Here is a 21,923-nt window from a genome sequence, read left to right on the forward strand (position 1 = left end):
GTCTTTTGTTTACAAGTATACAAAAGGAAGTAGATGACAATTGGAAAAAAAGCAATGTACTTTTATGCCAATTTTTTCAACATTAGCATTCTAAACTCCATCACATTACCAAATAACCTGCCATATCCAGGAACCACTACAGAGCTTCCTATATAGCAGGAGGACATGCAAATGTGCTCGCTCTCTCTACTCATGAAAAGCAGCCCAGCCCTGACCTTGCAGATCAGGCAGAGCAGGTCAGCTGTGGATCCCAGGACTTCACTTAGGGATCAGTATGGAGTTGGGACTGAGCTGGATTCTCCTTATTTCTTTTTTAAAAGGTAATTATGGAGAGCAGTTGATGCTGAATGTGTGAGTGGACATGAATATAAGGGACAATGGACATGTGTGACAATTTCTTGGACGGGAATTTCTGTGTTTTCAGGTGTCCAGTGTGAAGAGAAGCTTGTGCAGTCTGGGGGTGGCCTGATGAAGCCTGGGGAGTCCCTGAGACTCTCCTGTGTAGCCTCTGGGTTCACCTTCAGTGACTACTGGATGAGCTGGTTCAGACAAACTCCTGACATGGCTCTGAAGTGGATTGGAGAAATTAAGTATGATGGCAGTACCACAAATTATGCACCATCCTTTAAGGATCGAGTCACCATCTCCAGAGACAATGGCAAGAACACCCTGTACCTGCAAATGAACAGTCTCAAGTCTGAGGACACAGCCACATATTACTGTGCTAGACACACAGTGAGGGAATCTCAGTGGGACCCACACATATACCTGTCTGTGAGGTTGCACAGGGCCAGCAGGGGGCGCCCAGCACACATGGATCACATCCATCCCAGGACGTCATGAAGGCATAACAAGCGCTTCTCTCAGCAGTCAGGCTGTCTTCCATCTTACAGTTCCCAGACAGTCTCTCAAAATATTTGTTTGAGATAGCTCAGCCACTAAAGGCTCACAACCAAGAATATGAGAAAAGAGGCAGCGGCCCAGAAAAACAAAATGACAGTAATGAGGGTACAATCATCTCTAGCTTCAATACTGAAATCACAGGAGGAAGATCAAGGGTATTCCTGTGTCTTTTATTTCTCATAATCAAGCAGATTTCTGTTGCGGTTAAATAAGGATCAGGATAAACAAATAGGCTGAATAGATGTTTATTCAGGGAGAAATAACTTACAACCTAGACAGACGAACACCAGCAAGTTCCACTGGATGCTCTCCTACCCACGTCCCGCCAGCAAGAGAGCGTTGCCCGGCTCCTCCTCAGACCTAGTTCCACAGGTCACTTCCACCCCTGGCTCTACCCCCAGTGTGCATGGTCAGTGCCACAGACAAAGTGAATATCCCACTAAAATTCTCCTTTTATTCTGAAGAAAAGATTTAGGCTTGATACAAAACTATATACAAAACAGTGAATAACAAGTGTGCTCTAAGAAAAGGAAAATTGAGAACAAAACGACCTACATATCTAGTCCTAGGGTGAAGGCATAACGGAGTTTACAATAGAGTTGTCCTAAGCTAGAAAACATTAAGTCTAATACTTAATATATCTAACTAGGTAGAGAATAATAGTTTAATCTTCAACCTCATCAAGACCTGAGAAAGAAAATAATGATACTAGGGTAGACAGGAAGTGTGGATGGGAAACTTCCAAAAGGTGCAGCAAGGACAGAAACAGCAAATTACCTGGACAGTCACCCAAGGTCTCACAGCAACTTTAGTACACCCAGTTTTGGCTAAAGCCAAGAGAATTTGACAGACCACAACAACAGCAGGGAAGTAGAAAGGCTGTCTTACCCTGACTTGGCAAGGTCCTGTAGTCTTCTATATTTGTCTCCTGCAAACACATGGGACTGCATGTCCAAATCAGTGGTCAAGGTGGGGGCAGTTCTTTGCCCAAGAGGCCATTAGCTGAGGCGAGAATGAACTCCACCAGGAGCAACAACAGTGTCCAACATATTTTCGGCAAAGTGCACTACAGGTTTCTTTATTAGAGATGCCCTTATATTTAAGGGGACATCAAGAGGAAAGTGGGGCACAGATATGGGCACACGAACCCTACCAAGACTCAAACCTCCATTCCCATCACTGAGAAGTATAAATATCAGATTCAGATCTGACATCCTCTTTTTTGCTATGCAGTTTTATTAATGACTTTCCTCTGTGTTCTTCATGGAATTTGTACTAATTAATTCCTTTGTAAGGTCAGTGTCTGTGTGGTGGTGGCATTTTATGTATGGTTTATTGTCTTCCACAGGACCAGAATATAAAATTATACCACCAAGAAAGCATTGAACATAAGCATCTGATCACATGCTAACCTTCATGAGAAATGATATCTTCTCAACTAGAAAAATCTCTCACATGCAATCTGTTATTTTATCTAAATCTAATAGGGATCACGATGGGTATGTGGGTATCATCTTAGCTCTGACACACTCTGCTCATTTCTGTAAGCCATGGAATTTCAGCTTTGTCTTGGAAGATTAACAGTCCCTGTGCAACATGGGTGAAAATGTCTGTCTTAGTTACTTTTCAATCGCTTTGATAAAACACCATGAAAAAGGCAGCTTACAAATAAAGCATTTAATTGGGGTTACAGTTTTCAAGCATTGGTATCCCAGATGTACAAACCAGATGCTTAGGGAGTGTAGTAGCAGCTGAGAGCTATCAACTTGATTCATAAGCAGAAAGCAGGCAGACACATTGAAAATGCCAGAAAACTGTAGAGCCTCTAAGTCTTCTCCCACTGACTCACTTTCTCCAATCCAGACACACATACTAATACCTTCCACAGAGTTCCTCCATCTGATGACCAGGTGTTCACACGTGTGTACCAATGGGGGTATGTTCTGGTTCACACCACCTTAACGCCAAACTCTTAAAGGGATGCAGGATTGGAACTTAACAATGTAGAGACAACATGGAGATTGGAAAAGAAGGTGGTGTTTCTGTTCACGAAGGAAGAAAAGAAATGGAAGACTCCATTAACTGAGATCATGAACGTTGGCGAGACCAAGTTCTTTCCATAAAAAGTGGTTTTATATCAGATGTGGCATGACACAGTGTATACTAAAGAATGTTACACAAGATTCTTGTTATGAAAACTGACAATATTTCATAGTGAGGCCATATCTCAGTGACAGAGAAGATAGATCTGGCAGAAGAATTGAACCAGCTGCTCCAAATCTCTGTTTCAATATGCTCACTGTGCTTAAGAATAGCAAAAATTAAATCCTGAACTCATCTACCTTCAGAGAGGGAGGGATTTTGCATGGTCATCCTAAATAAAATGTCTTTTTCACAATCCTTCCCTCAGTGCTCAGGGATCTATGAAGAAGAGTGGTTGTTGCGATTGGAAAACTCAAAAGCTATGCCACCTGGTCTACAGATCGAATTCCAGGACAGGCTACAAAGCAATACAGAGACACCTTGTCTGGAAAAACACACAAATATGTAAGATAGGGGCAGCATAGAGGAAGCAGTGTTTGTGGATTGGGGGACACATATAAACTCACAGAGACTGTGACTATATGAACAAGATACACAGAAGGTAAATGCAGACAAATTCAAGCATGAAGGAGGGACAAGGGGCACTAAGACCCACTCTCAGCAATGAAGCCATTCACCATTGACAACTGCTGGGAGGAAGTCAGTTTTCCACACTAAAGTGACAACCACACTTAGGGAAGGAATAGTTTAAGAACAAAACATGGACTTCTTGGATTTTGTTTTTTATTTGTGATTTTTCTGATTCTGTCTTTGTAACTGAGAGAAAGAAGAAGAAAGTGGGTGAGCAGAGAGGTGATTAAATGTGAATAAAAGGGGGTAATAAAAAGTTCTTTAATTAAATTTAAATAAAATGAAAAGCATCATCCTATGTGTGCATGACACCAACATCAGAAATTCAGTTATTATATTCATGATCTTTTTCAAGTGCAATCATGAGAAGACACTGTAGGCATCCACAGGAGCAGAGGATCATATGGGAGGGGGAGGTTGAGCTAGGAAGTGGAGGCTGGGGTATGGAGAGATGTGTTTCCTGTGATGGCCAAAGGATTCATTTTCTCTCTTTCCAGACTCGGACCACAAATAATCGAAGGGTGTCAGTACCTATGCTCCACATTTATATGGACAGGGCTGAGTCTTTATATGCACATCTGTCTTCTAACTCTAAGTTAAATTCCCTCCTGAGCTTTGAGGACTCACATCTCTTTCACAGGAGGCTGACTTCTGAGAAAAGGAGGTGTAGCCTAAAAGTTGAGACTGTTGGGCCTTCTGTACCTGAGACAGCCTTTCCTGGTGAGTGTGACCATTTCATGCATGTGTCCACGAGGGGTTGTGACATCATATGTTTGACAGTATTAATTATTCTTGTTTGAAGAAATTCTGTCTATGGTGCAGCTTCAGGAGTCAGGACCTCACCTTTTGAAGCCCTCACTGTCAACCTTCCTCACTTGCTCGGTTACTGGTTACTGCAAAGTGGTTACTACTGGATCTGGATCAGGCAGTCCTGATAGAATAAGCTGGAGTGGATGGGGTACATAACCCACAATGGAGAAACTGTCTACAACACCACCATGAGGAGCCCCATCTCCATCACCAGAGAAACAACCAAGAACCAGTTCTTCCTGAAGCTGAACTCTATGACCAATGAGGAGACAGCCACATATTACTGTGCAAGAGGCTCACTGTTGTGAGAGGACTTCAGTGTGAGCCCAGACACAAACCTTCCTGGAAAGGAACTCTTGATCAGCAGGGGGAGCTGAGCCCTAACCAAGCCTAGGGACATGAGGACCCACCATACTGATTGCCAAAATGGCTGTACAAGTTTCTATTCTTACCAGCAGTGGAAGTGTGTCCCCTTTTGCCACACCCTCTCCAGCATAAGTTGTCATTGGTGTCTAATTTTATCCATTATGGCAGGAGTAAGATGGTATCTCAGAGTTGTTTTGATTTGCATTTCCTTGATAGCTAGAGTATGTTGAGCACTTTCTTAAGTGTCTTTCAGTCTTTGTAATTTCTGCTACTGAGAATTCTCTATTCAGTTCTGTACCACATTTATAATAGGGTTATTTGGTGTTTTTGTGACTAGATTCTTGATTTCTTTGTATATTTTGGAGATCAGCCCTCTGTCAGATGTAGGGTTGGTAAATAACTTTTCCCACTCTGTGAGCTGCTGTTTGGTCTTGTCAACTGTGTCCTATGGCTTACAGAAGCTTCTCAGTTTGAGGAGGTCTCATTTGTTAATTTTAGATCTTAGTCTTCTGTACCAATTTGTTCAAGGGCACCTCCTACTTTCTCTTCTAAGAGGTTTAGGGTGGCTGGATTTATGTTGAGGTCTTTGATCCATTTGGACTTGAGTTTTGTGCATGACGATAGACATGCAGTCTTCTATCCACCAGTCTTCTACCCACCACCCAGTTGTGCCAGCACCTTTTGTTGAGGATCCTTTCCTCCTTGCAGGAACAAATTCTCAGAGCAGGCAAGGAAAACACCTGGTTTCCTCTGCCTTTGCTTCCCACTCCCTAAGCAAAGAGAAGACAGGAGGTCTGTTTACTTTGATCTTGAAATGCTTTTCTTTTGTAACGTCAAATTTTATCTTTCTAAATGTGTCTCTCAAGATGGGTATGGGTATATTTCCTGTCCTTTTTGCCTTTTTGTTGTGTAAATAGCCTATACCATCTAAGTGATATCTCCAGTCCTCTCTCTCTCTCTCTCTCTCTCTCTCTCTCTCTATATATATATATATATATATATATATATATATATATATATATATATATTCATTCAATCACAGGTCTTGCCCACATAGTCAAAGCTAACTCAGCAGAGTAAGTTGTCTCATTGCATTGTTTCTCCGATTCAGTTAATCACAGTGACATTCAGATCTGTGATATGTTTACAAAATTCTATCTGATAATTAGGAAAAGTTGAGACAAACCAAAGAGGATATTTGAAATCTGGACATTATCCCTGAAATTGTCCGATGTACATATGCATCTAAACACCTTTTCAGATCTCAGCTGACCTCAGCATGACCATAGTTGTCACACTAAATGTAATCCCACTTTTTATTGTCCATAACCTCCATGTTAATAAACATGTATTCATAAATCTGTATTTCAGAGTATATCCTAGCCTGTTCACCCAAAGCAATGGTTGTGGTGCTGGAGGAATGACACATAGAATGGTATTGGGTTCACATTTTAATGTAGCTATATGACCTACCAAGTGAGGGACTTATCCTTGAGCTAAGGATTAGTGTGTTTCTTGAAGTCACATGTGTATGATTGAGGGTCCTAAAAATTGTGATATCAGTGGTTCCTGCCTCCCCATGATTGAATATTTTGTGAAAGAAAATACATCATTATTTTTGCTAGGATAGAAAACATCAAATTAAATAAATAGACATATTCACACTGTTAATATTTTATAATTTGTAGTGGAATAATTCTCCTTTGATATAGAAGAGTACATAAAATAGTACATGCAGATATACCCATGTCTGTGTTTTGTGATCTCCTCCTATAGAGTGTTCTAGGAATAGAAATACAACCCAAGTGTAGATCTTCAAACACAGGTCTCACCCACATAGTCAAAGCTAACTCAGCAGAGTAAGTTGTCTCATTGCATTGTTCCTCTGATTCAGTTAACCACAGTGACATTCAGATCTGTGATATGTTTATAAAATTCTGTCTTATAATTAGGAAAATTTGGGACAAACCAAAGAGGATATATTAAGTGTGGACATTATCCCTGAAATTATCCGAGTATCACAAACAAGGAAGCACAGTACCTATTTGTTTGAAACCCCTTACAACTTAGAGTTGACGGGTCCCTCTCTGTGGCTATGAAAATTCTCTACCTCAGTTTCCCAAAGATCATGAATACATAAACAAGGACTCAAACAAGAGATTTCTAGGAATGAAGAAATAGATGGACAACCAATCAGATAAGTCAAGACTCAGAACATTTAGATATCGTGGTATTGTAGTATTGATATTTTGGAGATGCAGCTTCAAATTTGGAACCAGTATTAATAGTATTTCTAATATCCAATAGTTAAAATCTGAACAACTTTCCATGTCTTACTTTGCAAAGACATAAGAAGGAGACTTCAGTGCGAACTTAGCCACAAACTTCTTGGTGCTCAAGACCAACAGATATGATGAAGAAATCCTGAGGCTTCTCAGCACTAGCAGATGTCCCTTAGAGTGTAAGAAGTTGGGGACTGTCCTGTGTGTTTCCTCACAAACAGGCTTAAGGATGTTTAGGTGTTAGAATAAGTGGCTTCCCCTTCCTGTGCAAACCTCTCCTCTCATGGTCCTTTGCTGAGTCATGTTCTATGACAGCTAGTATTGGTCATTTTCTAATAAGTGTGTCAATTTTTTATCAGTAAGCATCTCAAGCAACCATCCATTTGGCACCTTCTATCTGATGAAATAAACATAAGAATAAACCTATCCATATTTTTTATTAATATGTAATTCTCACAGTTGGTGATAGTTATTAGGTCAGTAGGAAATCTCAGGGAATTCTAAGTCATGTGAAAACAATTCTCTATATTTTCTTACACATTGAGGAGAAGCCACACCTTCCATGTATTAATGTTGTTTTTCAAAGTTGGTGGAAAAATAAGTTTTCTTTGTTTCAAGCTTCCAATATGTGAATGTGTGTAATAGGGAACAGGTGGTTAATATTTTTCACACAATGATTGTTTGAGATTTGCACTACAGTGCCCCATGTAGTGATTCCTTTGCAGGTGTTTTGTGGACCTTCAGTTTGTGGGGATGTCTGAGTGAGCATTGTGCACAAACCAGGTGATGTCATTGAGGTCTCTGTTCCATCTTCCTACTTTTGGCATCAGAGTTCCTTATCTCAGTTTTCTGCTTTGTGTTGCTGTTTTCTTGTTCACATTGCCTGCATGCCTTTACATACAAAGCCAGGGACTCAGGACTATGGTCAGTGAGAACAGATTTTAACCAGGCCAGCACGTAGGAACCACAGCAAGTCTGAAGCTGTGACTAGTTTGTTGCTAGTAGTCTAACTTTTGGTGATATAGTCAGGAAGAAAACAGTGATAAAAAGTGTAATCACAGAAGGGGACACATTGGAGCCTTAATCACTAGGAAGGAGATCAGACGAGGGCTGTGGGAAACTGCACAGCTTCTGTGGACTCCCTTCTGAGAGTCCATTACCTGAACAACACCTGATACAGTTGATATGTGAAGTCTACAGTTTTCACACACAGTAAAAAAATTTTGTTAAATATTGTATAGATTTTAACTTTCTCCTTTACTTTTTAAATATTTATTTTATTTTGTAAAACATTTTCATGCAATGTATTCTGATGAGATTCCATTCCTAACTCCTCTCAGACTTTTTCCCCATAACTACCAGTACCCCAAAACCTTTCCTTTTCTCAATAGAAAGGAAGCAAATATACAAGTAGAAAATGATCTAGGAAAAGAAAAAAAAAAAGTCACCAGGAACACATAGCTACAAATGCTAAAACAGAAAATGTTAATATTTTATACATAAAGGAAATGTGGAAATTCTCCCAATTTAGGAGTTTTTGAAATTCTCATGGACAATGATCCTCATTACTACCACTGCCTATGAATCACTTTTGTCAGGAAAAGGAACTAATCACTTGAGTGGTACTCTATTTATAAAATGAGAGATTATGCCTTGATGTTTTAACCTCAATTTCTGCATAGGTCTCAGGAATGGCTTCTTCCTCAGACAGGATGAAGACTTAGATCACAGCATCCAGCTGCCTGATAAAGTTTTCCCGTACCTCCTTCCTCTCGAGCTGGACTAGGTCTTTATATAAGAAATACTATGCTCATGAATATGCAAATTTACTGAGTCAATGGTGGTAAATACAGGGATGTCCACATCAGCAACAACATATGACCAGTGTCCTCTCCACAGTCACTGAGCACACAGGTCCTCACCATGGGATGGAGCTGGATCATCCTCTTCCTGGTGACAGCAGCTACAGGTAAGGGCTCCAGGTTCCAGACTTGAGGAGGGGCCATGCACTCAGGTGACAGTGACATCCACTCTGCCTTTCTCTCCACAGGTGTCTACTCTCAGGTCAAGCTGGAGCAGTCTGGGGCTGAGCTGGTGAAGCCTGGGTCCTCAGTGAAGCTGTCCTGCAAGGCTTCAGGATACACCTTCACTAGTTACTATATCAGCTGGGTGAAGCAGAAGCCTGGACAGGGCCTGGAATGGATTGGGTATATTTATCCTGGAAATGGTGGTACTGGATACAATCAGAAGTTCAAGGGCAAGGCCACACTGACTGCGGACACATCCTCCAGCACAGCCTACATGGAGCTCAGCAGCCTGACATCTGAGGACTCTGCAGTCTATTACTGTGCAAGAGACACAGTGTTGCAACCACATCCTGAGTGTGTCAGAAACCCTGGAGGAGCAGGAAGCTGCCCTGGGACTTACTCAGAAATAATCATTCTGAATGTCACTTTGTCACTTCATAGTCACTTAGGGTATTTGTACACTCTTCAAAGGACATTAGAGAATGAACAATGCTGGAGGACTGTGTGGTCAAGATCATTAACATCAACCCTAGCAGGTATGGAACCTCATCTTCCCTCCCCGGCCCTATTCACCTCTCCCTGAGAACGGTGAACTTCAATTCAGATGTGACCCAGCTGTGCTTTTTGCTAATTCAGTTTATTACTCTACGACTTCCATCTAGGTTCATCATAGGAATTTGTTGAACTGATCCCTTAACTTGTTGAATGTTGTGATGAGGGTGGGTATCTATGGAACTAACACTGAGGGGCAGACAGATTAGTCGTTGCAGCTTATTGTCAGATCATTTGTGCAAAATTGATGAACTTCATATTTATTAGAAACCCTATATTCAAGATGGGTTATAACCTGGTAGACGAAAGACATCCAAGTACTACTTCTAGCCTCTATATGCCATCTATATATATGGCATATAGTGAGATATTCACTTTGTCTGCACCTGTGGCAGAGACCACACCCATTGGGGATGGACACAGGGGCAGATGTTACCTCAGGTAACTAAGTCTGAGGAGAGGTCTCTGAGAGCTCTATTGCTTGCAGCACAGGGACAGGGGAGCATCCAGAAGCATCCTTGGGACCAGGACCCTGCTGGTGTCTATCTGACTATGTTGTAAGTGATTTCTCCCTGAATAAACATCTATTCGGCATATTTGTTTGTTCTGATCCTTATTAAACATCAATATCTCGTGTCAGAATTGGCATCTGGATTTTCACTGGACCTGGTTTTCACCCAGGCAGCAGATGTTCCTCCCTTCCCCCACCATCCCCAAACAGGTAGCATCCTTGCCTAACCACGTGGACACAGCTTGTGGGATGTTTGCCTCTGCCATACAACTCCTTTACCTCCACAGCAGGCCTGAGAAGGCACTCACTGCTTCTCATCTTTTGCCCATTTCCTTATGTTGCATTTGCACAGAGCCCTGTGGTACCTGCTCTTCTTGTGTTTTCCTGCAGCCCTGGGGCTCCCATGGGAGGTGACACCTGTTAGCCCTGTGGTCCCAACAATTTGCTCAAGGCTCCTTTCACTCCTTCGTTTAACAAAATTTTGCTTGGCTTATATTGTTAAGAGTTATTCTGAAGGGACCAAGATCAGAAGGATCGTCTGCTGCCTGACACTATTTGGTGGTACACCTCCAGGGGTAGCTATCACAAGTTGAGATCTACAACTAAAACCATCAAAGTTCCAGGACAACAGAATTACACCTAAGGTAATTTCAAAACACAATTTAAGCTGGTATAATATCTGAGATCAGTTGTTCCATACCTATGGTGGATAATCTTATGATGCAAGACTTTAGGAATTCTTTTACTTCATATACAGAAGGAATTTTAACAGAAGAAAATAATGACTTAACCAATATATACATGCTTTTTGTAATAGCAATGCGTTTTTTATCATTAATAGGATATTCTTAAAGAAATGGTTTGAGATTAGAGCAAACAATAAGAAACTTGTACATACCATAAGAGAGTTAGTAATAAGGATTCAAAATATTAAAAATGACAATAGAGAGCTAAAAACAAAATGCAAAATATTAAAATGACAATGGAGAGTTTAAAATTAGAATGCAAAACAGTATCTATTTTCGACATGGGTAGGATATGGTTGGGAAATGAATGGTTTAGATGGGATATGAGTAGATTAGCCTACCTTCTTGTGAATTAATTTAGTAGTAGTGAGATATTAGTATTATACAGTTTACCTGACAGCACCATACACCTTCCTGAAAATATGTTGGACACTGTTGTTGCTCCTTCTGGAGTCCATCCTTGCTTCAGCTATGACCTCTAGGGCAAAGAACTGCCCCCACCTCGACCACTGATTTGGATGTATGGTCCTATGTGCTTGTAGGAGACAACCATAGAAGATTGCTTAAACCTGCCAAGTCAGGGTAAGACAGCCTTTCTACCTCCCTGCTTTTGTTATGGTCTGTCAGATACTCTTGGCCTTAGCGAAAACTGGCTTACCAATGTTGCTGTGAGACCTTGGGTGACTGTCCAGGTACCCTGCTGTTTCTTTCCTTGCTGCACCATTTGGAAGTAGCCCATCTGCACTTCCTGTCTACCTAGTATTGTTAATTTCCTTCTCAGGTCTTTGGTGAGGTTGAAGATTAAACTATCACAACTATCATTATCTCTTCCTAGTTAGATATATTAGGTACTAGACTTAAGCTTTCCAGCTTAGGACAACTCCATTGTTAAACCCTGTTTCAAATTCATCCTAGGACTAAATAGGTAGGACTTAAGTTTATATGTTCTCGATTTTCCTTTTCTTAGAGCAAACTTGTTATTCACTGTTTTGTATATAGTTTTGTTTCAAGCCTCAATCTTTTCTTCAGATTTAAAGGGGAATTTTAATGACATATTCACTTTGTCCACACCTGTGGCACAGACCATGCCCATTGGCAATGGAGACAGGGGTGGAATTTACCTGCGGGAACTAAATCTGAGGAGGGGACCTCTGTGTACACAACAGTACACAACCACGGCTCTTTAACAGTTTACAAACACACAGAGAGAGGGAGAGGGAGAGAGAGAGAGAGAGAGAGAGAGAGAGAGAGAGAGAGAGAGAGAGAGAGAGAGAGAAAGGGAAAACTACTAAGTTGACTTGAAGAAAAAAGTCACAAGATCCAAGCAAAATAGTAACCATTTGGTCCATCAATTTGTCTCATTGTAATATCAAATAAATACTAAAGCTTTGAATTTCTAAAAAGAATTTCACACAGATTTTCATTGCCTTACAATCTATGATACCTTACTCCAGAAACCATCAATGGTGAATGACTCAACCTATGTGCTATTTCAATAAAAATCGTATCTTGTCTCTCAACATGTAGCTTGCGTGCAGTGATTTCTATGACACAATGTGGATGAACTTGGAGATTATAAGTGAAAAGTAACAGGGGGCATTATATTATACATGACATTTCCATCTCTCTGAATCAAGGCCAGATAAACCCTTGAGACTGGCTGGCAAATGAGGAGGAGAACCTGGAAACATGGTATGAATAAGGGATGCACGGCTTTCTTTGTGTCTGAAGTAATGTTAGGAGGAAGAGAGCTGGGTTAACCAAAGCACTGTGAACATTGTAATTATCAGGTTTCTGGTTACATAAGTGGTTAATCATATGAATTTCACACAATACTTGACCATGATTAACAAATAGAATTAAATCACAATGTTTTGAATTGAAATTACTTAATCTATGAACTGTATAGTGTATATATCTATACACCCCCATTAAGAACACATCCTTGTGGTTCTGAGTGAGTCTAAGAGTTGATGCCTTAATGAGACAGTTAGAAGTACAGAGGACAACAGAGATAAAAATGTTTTTTTTTTCTTGTCCTCTGTGAGATGTGGAAAGAAACATCTAAGACTAAGACTCTAGACTATGTCACATCTCTGTCCACTTGTAACACAAATTAAGTAACATCACAAATGAAATTTAATCATCTATTACAGATGAGCTCAATATCTGGCAAGGGCTACATGTGAATGCTCTTTGTAGACCAACTGTTTCACTTGATAAAAGAAGTCATGTATGCTCATGTGATCCACATGACAATAGGCAAAATTAAACAAAATATTATTTTTAAGGATAAATTGAAATTATCAGGGTATTTCTCAAGTCTCATCTGCTCAATGTCCAAATCATGGAGTGTCTCTGAGACAGCACATCCTTCTGTGTATGGGAAGTGATCCTGATCTACTGACCATTAGGGTGGGGCCAGCATGCTGCAAGGAGTCAGTGTCACATCAGGGGGCACCAAATCTCCATGGTGTCAATTGTATCCTTGAACAGAAGTCTATAAGGCCAGAGATCACTTCCTGTGAGCCCTGGCTTCCTCCCCCAGCCCATTATGCAGAAGTAACCAGAAGAAGCCTGAAGTTGCTGACTTCCTTTGACAAATAGCACTGTGCTTCCAGAGCATGGGATGTGCAGTACAAATGTCTGGTTTATGTGCACAAACATCTGGTACTCATCTCTTTTGTTTCCTGTCACCCACCCTCTGTTTATATTTTGCAACAAATTACAATTGCCTGTCCTTAGTCCAAACTATCAGCAGAGACCCCCCCATCCACATTTAAACAACCCTGCTCCCTTTAGTGTAAGTCAGATGCCAGACATCCCTAGTAACTCTCTTCCCTCAGCTGCTTGTTCATAGCTCTGCTTCTGATGGCTCCAGACATTGTCAGTTTCTACAGTCAAAATACTTTAGTGCAAGCATCAATGAGGAAATTAGATAGAATCAGATTCTGATAATGTCAAGCAGTCTGGTTAAGATTGGTTGAGAAAAGACCAGAGCTGAGATGAAAGCTAGCATAGGCTTGTCATGAGGTTTTAAATCATCAGGAACATGTGGTCTGTGCTGCAATTCCTTCATATTTATTTCCATAACAACACTACAAGTAATTAATCCAGATTTTGTAATTCAGTGTGATATTTTTCACATCAGGTGATTTATTATTAAACTATTCTGTTTTCCAATTCTTATAATTCTAGTTATGTATTCATGATTTTGTGTAGGTACATGAACAAGATTGCAGGTGCCCATGGAGGCCAAAGAAGTAGGCTCCCCATGGAGCCAGAATTCTATGTGATTGTGAGCTACCTGATGTACCTGTTAGAAATCAAACTCAGTTCTTTTGGAAGTCAGGCAATTTATTTAAATACTGATCCATCTCATCAGATATCTAAACTCATCTTTGTCATAAGTCTGTTTCACTACTTTTAGTATAATTTTTAATTTTTATATTAATATAAATATATCATTTCCTTCAAACCTCTCCATGGAACCTTTTGTTCTGTTTCAAATTTATAACATTTATTACATGACTTATGTAAAAGAAGAGGACAAATTTAATAGTCCTTTTTTTCCCCTTAGGTTTTTGAGATAGGGTTTCTCTATTGCTTTGGAGCCTGTCCTGGAACTCGCTCTGTAGACCATGCTGACCTCAAACTCACAGATCCACATGCCTCTGCTTCTGGAGTGCTGGCATTAAAGACATGTGCCCCAATGCCCAGCTGAGATTCAATACAAATGTACCTTATTTCTAATCAATTCATCAATAATATTTAGATGCTGATATAGGAATGCAGAGAACCAAAAGAGTTCTAGAACAGCTCACATTTAGATGCAGCAGGCAAGGAAAGAGTAATACAGAGGTCTCGGTGTGCACAGGGCAGTCTTCATTGGTAAGGATGTAGTTACTGACTCTTAATATGAGACACATATGATGAATAGTGGGCAAAGAATGCTTTTGCCTTGGGAACAAGTAGCGAGACTGTGAGTTGCACAGGGGAAGATGTCAGTGTGCAGACACAGTATAAGGAGAGGCCTTGGGGGACAACACATCCAGCGTGAAAACATACACACCAGACACTGAAAGACATAGTGTTACCCATCTGATGACTTTAACCCTTGTATTTACCTTACATTTTGCTCACTCCTGGTCATATGCAGATGAGCTCTGTGCAATGCAGTTAGAGTAGAAATTTGAGGCTCAACTCCTTCAACCAGCAAGGGAGTGACTGATTAGTCTCAGGAAAGTATAGTGTCCAAACTCGTTCATCATGGAGTGTCCATGGAGGCTCCTTTTCCTGCTGGCAGCTGCCCAAAGTAAGATGCCAGAGGCAAGAGCTGCAAATTAAACTGAGGCAGATACACGACCTCTCACTTCCCCATATACTCTCCACAGGTGTCCAAGCACAGATCCAGCTGGTGCAGTCAGGAGCTGAGTTGAAGCAACCTGAACAGTCAGTGAAGATCTCCTGCAAGGCGTCAGGGTATACCTTCACAGATCATACAATGTACTTGGTGAAGCAGGCACCGGGGCATGGCTGAAAGTGGATGGGCTTTATCAACACCTACACTGGGAATCCAACATATGCTGATGACTTCAAAAGATATTTTGTCTTATCTTTGGACACCTCTGTCAACAGATCCTACCTGCAGACCACCAGCCTCAGGAATGAAGACACAGCAACACATTACTTTGCTAAAGACACAGTGTGAAACCCACATCCTGAGGGTGTCAGAAAACCATTAGGGAAGGTGGTTCTTCTGTGACCAGGCAGCAACAGAGAAAATATCCTGTCCTTGTTTGACTAGGATTTTGACTTAGTGATTAGACATGTAGAAAATGATCTCTATACTTAGATTGACTACTCATAGTGATGCATTGACATTAAAACCACATGAACATAAGAGGGGACATCGCATAGCATCATTGACTTGGTACAAAACTTGTAGTAATTATTACATATCCCAATATCAATTCAGTATACTTTCTAAGACAATTCAGAAATCATGTATTAAAACGGTAACTTCAGCCTCTTTCATGCTGTTAGAGGGATGAACAGTCCAGTGATCTACATGCTTACAAATGAGAGTAAGAAAAATGAAGGGCATCTAACATGCTTCACCCATGTTGGGATGTTCCGGTCCTGCTGGTGTAGAAAAATCTAGACTCTGCTGGTGTCACATTAGTCTTTGTGTTGTTGAATGTGTTCTTATACTGTCCATTAAGCTATACACAAGCTCGGTGGAAAACAGCTGTGGCATATCCTAGCAGACCCTAGCTATAAAAGCATGACTGGATCACTCTGTGTACTCACATGTAACGTGTAGACAAACATTAGTCTCTCAAAATAAGATACATATCAGGGGGCAGGTGCCCTAGATTTGTTGTAAATGCGATCATCATTCAAATGCATTTCAGTTCCATGAAATGTTATCTGGATTAAAAGTTTGTAGTATAGTATAAGACTTGATTTTGAGTATCTGTGTATATATTACTTTGACGGGCTATTCAAAGCTTGTTAAAGTAGAATTGTGGAAGTCAAGTTAACATGCACCATACATTGTGTTCATTATACACACTTTTGCTTGCATGATTTCTCTTCCAATGAATACAGAAATATGCTTTTTCTGTCTGATATTCCTTGAGAATGCTGAACTTTTTCAAGACCACAGGTTCCAGAAGATACTTCTCTTGTTGTAGAACCTTAAGAATTAAGAACTTGTATGTTGGAACAAAGAATATAGCTGTCTGCAGGGCCTTAGTGCAGGTCAAGGTACTATAGGAACTGATTGTTCATCAGCTAGAAACTCTTATATCAACTTAATCATAATCTTTATACACCACTGGGGTATTTTAATTAGCTTGAAAGTGTCTCAGTACAGTAGAAGAAAACAAAGCTTAATGATCATTGGCACTCAAATTTCATTCTTTCTGTGTCTCCTATTGTCCATGTCTGTCTGTTACATGAGTCTTAATATTTGTCTGTTTCTGTGATTTTCTCTATGTCTCTGTATCGATGTTTCTCTCCTTACCTGTGTGTGTGTGTGTGTGTGTGTGTGTGTGTGTGTGTCTGTGTGTCTGTGTCTGTGTGTGTGTGTGTCTGTGTGTATGTGTCTGAGTGTGTGTGTGTCTGTGTGTATGTGTCCAGGTGTTCCTTCAAAGACCTTTTCCCTACATTTATCCAACAACTAACACAAAAACCACTGGGAGAGGAAATGAGGGCTATTTACAGAAATGTTGAGCAAAGTTTTACAAGTGAACCCATGTGCCTGATTCCAACTGAATCTAATATACTACATATTTCACTTTTGTCTTCAATTAATATCAGTATGCTGTCTTCAACTCCTCTTTGTTTTCATTTTATAAGATTTACTCAAAATTTTATTTTCCATACAAACATGCAACGCATTAGTTTTGTATTGGGAAAATAAAAGAGGATATAACTTTAGAATAGAGCTTTAAATTGTCTTTGGTTGTAAAAATTCATTACATGGGAAATTCAAGGCAAATAAGATTGGTTATTACATTATTCTCATTAATGTAAATGAAAGAAAAGGGCTGAGTAGACAGTAAGGAAGCAGTCTTAAGTCATATATGAACCCTAAGTCATTCATGACCCCAAAGTATATTATTCACTCTGGCTGTGTGGTTCAGCAAAGTTTCAGCCTTACAAAGTAAGAGACCTTCATTATCATAAAGTATTGTCACATAAGTGTAATTCGTACAAGTTGGTTTTGGTGGTTTGAATGAAAATGGGGTCTGCTGGCTCACAGAGCCTGGTACTGGGAGTTGAGAACTTGTCGTAGTAGGTGTGGCTATGCTGCAGGAAGTGTATCACAAGGGGTTGGGTATTGATTTCTTCCTTCACTTCCTGCTGCCTGTTTTTTTTAAGATGTAGAACTCTAGCTCATTCTCCAGAACCATTTCTGCCATGCTTCCCACCACGAATGTAAAGGACTAAACCTCTAAAACTATGAGACATTTAAATGTCTTCTACAAGTTGCTAGGGTCATTGTGTCTCTGCACTGCAATAAAACCCTGAGGCACAGGTTAAAATTCTATTTAAATATTTTTAACGAATCTCATAGGTTGAGCTAACGCATGTACATATTAATTGAGACTATGTTCTGAGATTGTGCATAATTCTCTGTTCTCATATTTTCTGCCTTCTCTACCATCTCAACCTTGATAGAACAAAGACTGTCAATGATACAGCATAATCCCTAACAGCCCTTTATTTGTCACATTTGTTCTATAGAGCGTCTGATTTTGGGTAAATGCTGTGCTGCTTGATGACCTCACTGGGTTGATGTGACTGACAACTTTTAATTTTTGAAACTTAAATTTGCATGATCCTCTATCAGCCATTCCATCCATATGACAAATATGAATGCCATGTCTTCATACAGATGCATTCATATGCAGAATGTGTTGGGTCAGGAATGGAACCACAAACCAGTTTTATATTAGATATTGTAAGGGCCAGTGTTGACTCATGAGACCAGGTTACCTGACTATGATCCAGAGAGGCTTGGTCCAGTCTGAAAGTTCCCTGTTCAGGCTCTGGATTTTTATTCTTAACTACTAGATAAACGGGGTCTTCCAGGCTCCAGGAGAGAGCCTGTAGTGGGTTGCTGAGTATAGAAATAAAGCAAATAATTATGAGCACACTACTCTCAAGCAAAGAACAGTTAATTTCTTGTTTTACATTTAGCAACCAATTTTAAGTAGAAAGCAATTATTTTCATTGAAAAATATTTAGTGTGAGAGTAGTTATAGCTCAGAAAATATGTGATTAAAATGAAATTTTGTATATGCTTTTTAACAATGAGGAAAATAATTCATTTAGCTTTACATACTAATCATTGAGTAACTCATTGATCTACAAGAAAAGAGAGAAGCTTCATCATAGCAGTGGGATAAAACTGGACATGTGTGGACCTCTGCACTTTCTGATATTTCCTGTACCTGTAGTTTTGCTTCACACAAGTTGTAAAGACACACTGTGTTTAACAGTTTGTGGACTTAACAAGTGTTACTTAATAACAGGCAGCACCCATACCTCTCCATTCAGGATGTATGTTATTAAGAAAACAAATGGTTCAGGGCAATGCAGGAGCATGCATTTAACCACAGCACTGGGGTGGCAATGGCAAGCAGATCTTTGTGAGTTCAACCCCCCACCCTGGTCAAAAAATTGAGTTCCAAGATAGACAGAACTGTTACACAGATAAATCCTATCTGTAAAAGCAGAAAAAAAGGAAATACATGTCATATCCATTGCAGTTACAAAGAAACAGAATCCTTTTGCATTGCTGTTGGAAGGTGAACTGTTACAGCAATTTTAGAAATCAGTAAATTTGTTCTGAAAAATTAGAAATAAAATTTCAATATATTCCTTTATGTCATTCCTTGGCAACCCTTGAGGGGCTGTGCTAGTCCCCAGGTATGACTAATGGCAGGAATTGGAGGAGCAGTTTCAGACAGTGGCCAGTAAGAGCCTTTGTTCATGTGTACCTGGCTTCCTTTCTTGTGCTTAATGTGTTATTTCTTTAAATAAAGAAAAACTGTGAAAGACACTAAGGAGTTGTGCTGTTTTCCTTGAAGTTTCTGGAAAAACATCTGCAAACCTGGAGTTATTTCTTTGAACATTGGTTACTTTCCTCGTAAAACTACAGAAACATGAGTGCCACAATCCACAGGACACAAAACCCACCATGAAGATGGTTTATTTCATAGAGAATAAATTCATATTGAGAAAAATATTAATTCAACATTTCTTCTCATGTAGGGTGTCATTTCAAGATTCCTCATCCAGTGACTTATTGGCCAAACTCTGTGGAAATGCCACATCTTCAAGGGGTCCAGATGGGAGGAAGTGCACCTCAACACAGCCTAGAGTTCAGGCAGGAGAAAGCTTGGTGGTCCCAGACATGGAATCTGCTTTCTTTAAGGGTATTGAAATGGAGGGTGAGTTAATGTCTAAGGATGATAAACACACCCCAACAAAATGTTGACTTGCTCCAACAAATGTGTAAACTCACTTGGTATTTGAATAGTTTTGTCACTTAACAAAGGCTGATTCTGGAGAACAGTCATAATTCTTCAGTGCATATTCACTGTAAAAGGGGATCAAGTTTACATACTTGTGCATAAAGTCCACAAAGGATTTTTTAGATTTTAATATTTCTACTTAACATTAATTCAACTTTATATCCATTCTCTTTAAATTTTCAAAATAATATTTAATTATATTTGTGATGCAGAGATTTGCAGACATGATTAACTCACAATAAATCATTTAAATTTAATCACATACACATAATAAACAAAGTAGTTATGAATACTGTTATACTGTTAACTCATGCCTTTAACATCTGCATTCTGTACGAATAACTGCCTCTTCTACTTCTTTACCCCTAGCACATGATATATCAGGAAGGAATGCAAATTTGGCTCCATCTCCTCATAAAATCCAGCCCAGAACTAACCCTGCAGCTCTAGCAAAGGAGTCCACTCCTGAGTTCCCTGGTCTTCCAATTCAGGGATCAGTACTGAACACAGACCTCTCAACATGAAGTTGTGGCTGATCTGCATCTTCCTTGTGTCTCTTTTAAAAGGTCTTTTATGAGACAAAGGATGATGAGTGTGTGGGAACATGGTTAGGAAGTGGGCACGAATAAGAGAGACAGTGAATGTGTGTAACATTCTCCTGATCAGAATTCTCTACTATTGCAGGTATTCAGTGTGAGGTAAAGCTAGTGGAGTCTGGAGGAGGTTTGGTGCAGTCTGGAGCTTCCTTGAAACTCTCCTGTGCAGCCTCTGGATTCACCTTCAGTGATTTCTACATGAACTGGATCCGCCAACCTCCAGGAAAGGGGCTGGAGTGGATTGCAGTGAGTAGAAACAAAGCTAACAGCTACACAGCAGAGTACAGCTCATCAGTGAATGGCAGGTTCACCATCTCCAGAGATAATTCCAAAAGCATCCTCTACCTGCAAATGGACAGCATGAAGCTTGAGGACACAGCCACTTACTACTGTGTAAAAGTTATACACAGTGAGGGGGCTACAGTGTGAGCCCAGACACAAACCTCCCTGCATAAATGCTCAGCAGCAGCAGGGGGCGCAGAAGGACACAGAAAATGGCTGGAGACTAGCTTCTCCAAATATTAACTTTCTCTGGAAAGTTGTCTGGAACATATAATGCTGTGTCTAACACAGCAGCGTCTGCATTGGAAAGTGTAACTGTACAGAATGGATGAAATATGAGAAACTTCAATGCAGAAGTAAATTTCTGTTTGGCAAACGGGAAATCCTAGAGATAAGGATCTGGAATAATGAAAGCACAGATATGCCTTCTTTTAAATTTTGTGTTGTGTTGCAACATATTTCTCTGTAAATTGTTGACAAATATTTCAAAAAGCTTAACTTATGTTGTAGATTTGCCTTTATGTGTTTCTTCTGAGAAATGCATTACAATTTTATTTGAAACGAAGAATTTGGAGCTTGGAAAAAATTATTGCAGCAACACTCTTCTCATACTTGGAATTTATTTGTATGCTATTAAGCTATGACCTCAAACAAAATGTAAGATGGAAGCTTATCTAAACTGTTTGGATCATTCGTGAAAAATAATTCCCTAAATTTTGATAAAAATCCATTTTGTTTAATACAAATTGCATTAAAATTAAGTTTATGATGTTCTTTATTACAAAAAATTAACAAAATATAGAACTTTGTTACATTTTGACATAATTCAATAGTCTGATGTTCATTTAAAAGGAATTCTTGGTACTTTAACAGATTTAAGTCATGGCATTAGTTAACTCTCTTTCTAATCTTCCTGCATCCTTTCTACTGAGTTGCCATTTATTACTGACATTTCCATGGTGTCTCTTGTGCCCTATTCATGCACATGGAAAGAGCTTCTCTGAAGAGAACCAAGTAAAGGACCATTCTATGAGTATAGCATAATGTCATTAGAAAACTTTTGAGTTTCTTTAGGAGAACAGTAGTACTTGACCTTGACCTAGTATCCTGACCTATCTATCA

The 21,923-nt window shown here is 39.7% G+C and overlaps 3 gene segments (V, D, J or C); all 3 read left to right on the forward strand.

Moving 5' to 3' along the window:
• The first annotated feature begins 269 nt into the window (after positions 1-269).
• Positions 270-8,820, forward strand: LOC127216976 (immunoglobulin heavy variable 3-74-like). The segment is given in 4 exon segments: positions 270-320; positions 425-735; positions 6,705-6,789; positions 8,717-8,820. Coding segments are annotated over 4 exon segments (546 nt in total).
• Positions 8,821-8,922: 102 nt separating this feature from the next.
• LOC127216977 (Ig heavy chain V region 3-like) lies at positions 8,923-15,410 on the forward strand. The segment is given in 3 exon segments: positions 8,923-9,003; positions 9,085-9,597; positions 15,265-15,410. Coding segments are annotated over 3 exon segments (705 nt in total).
• A 5,033-nt stretch (positions 15,411-20,443) lies between these two features.
• Positions 20,444-20,948, forward strand: LOC127216951 (immunoglobulin heavy variable 3-72-like). The segment is given in 2 exon segments: positions 20,444-20,489; positions 20,608-20,948. Coding segments are annotated over 2 exon segments (387 nt in total).
• Positions 20,949-21,923: the final 975 nt, after the last annotated feature.

The sequence above is a fragment of the Phodopus roborovskii genome, unplaced genomic scaffold, assembly GCF_943737965.1.
Source record: "Phodopus roborovskii unplaced genomic scaffold, PHOROB, whole genome shotgun sequence".
NCBI lineage: Eukaryota > Metazoa > Chordata > Mammalia > Rodentia > Cricetidae > Phodopus > Phodopus roborovskii.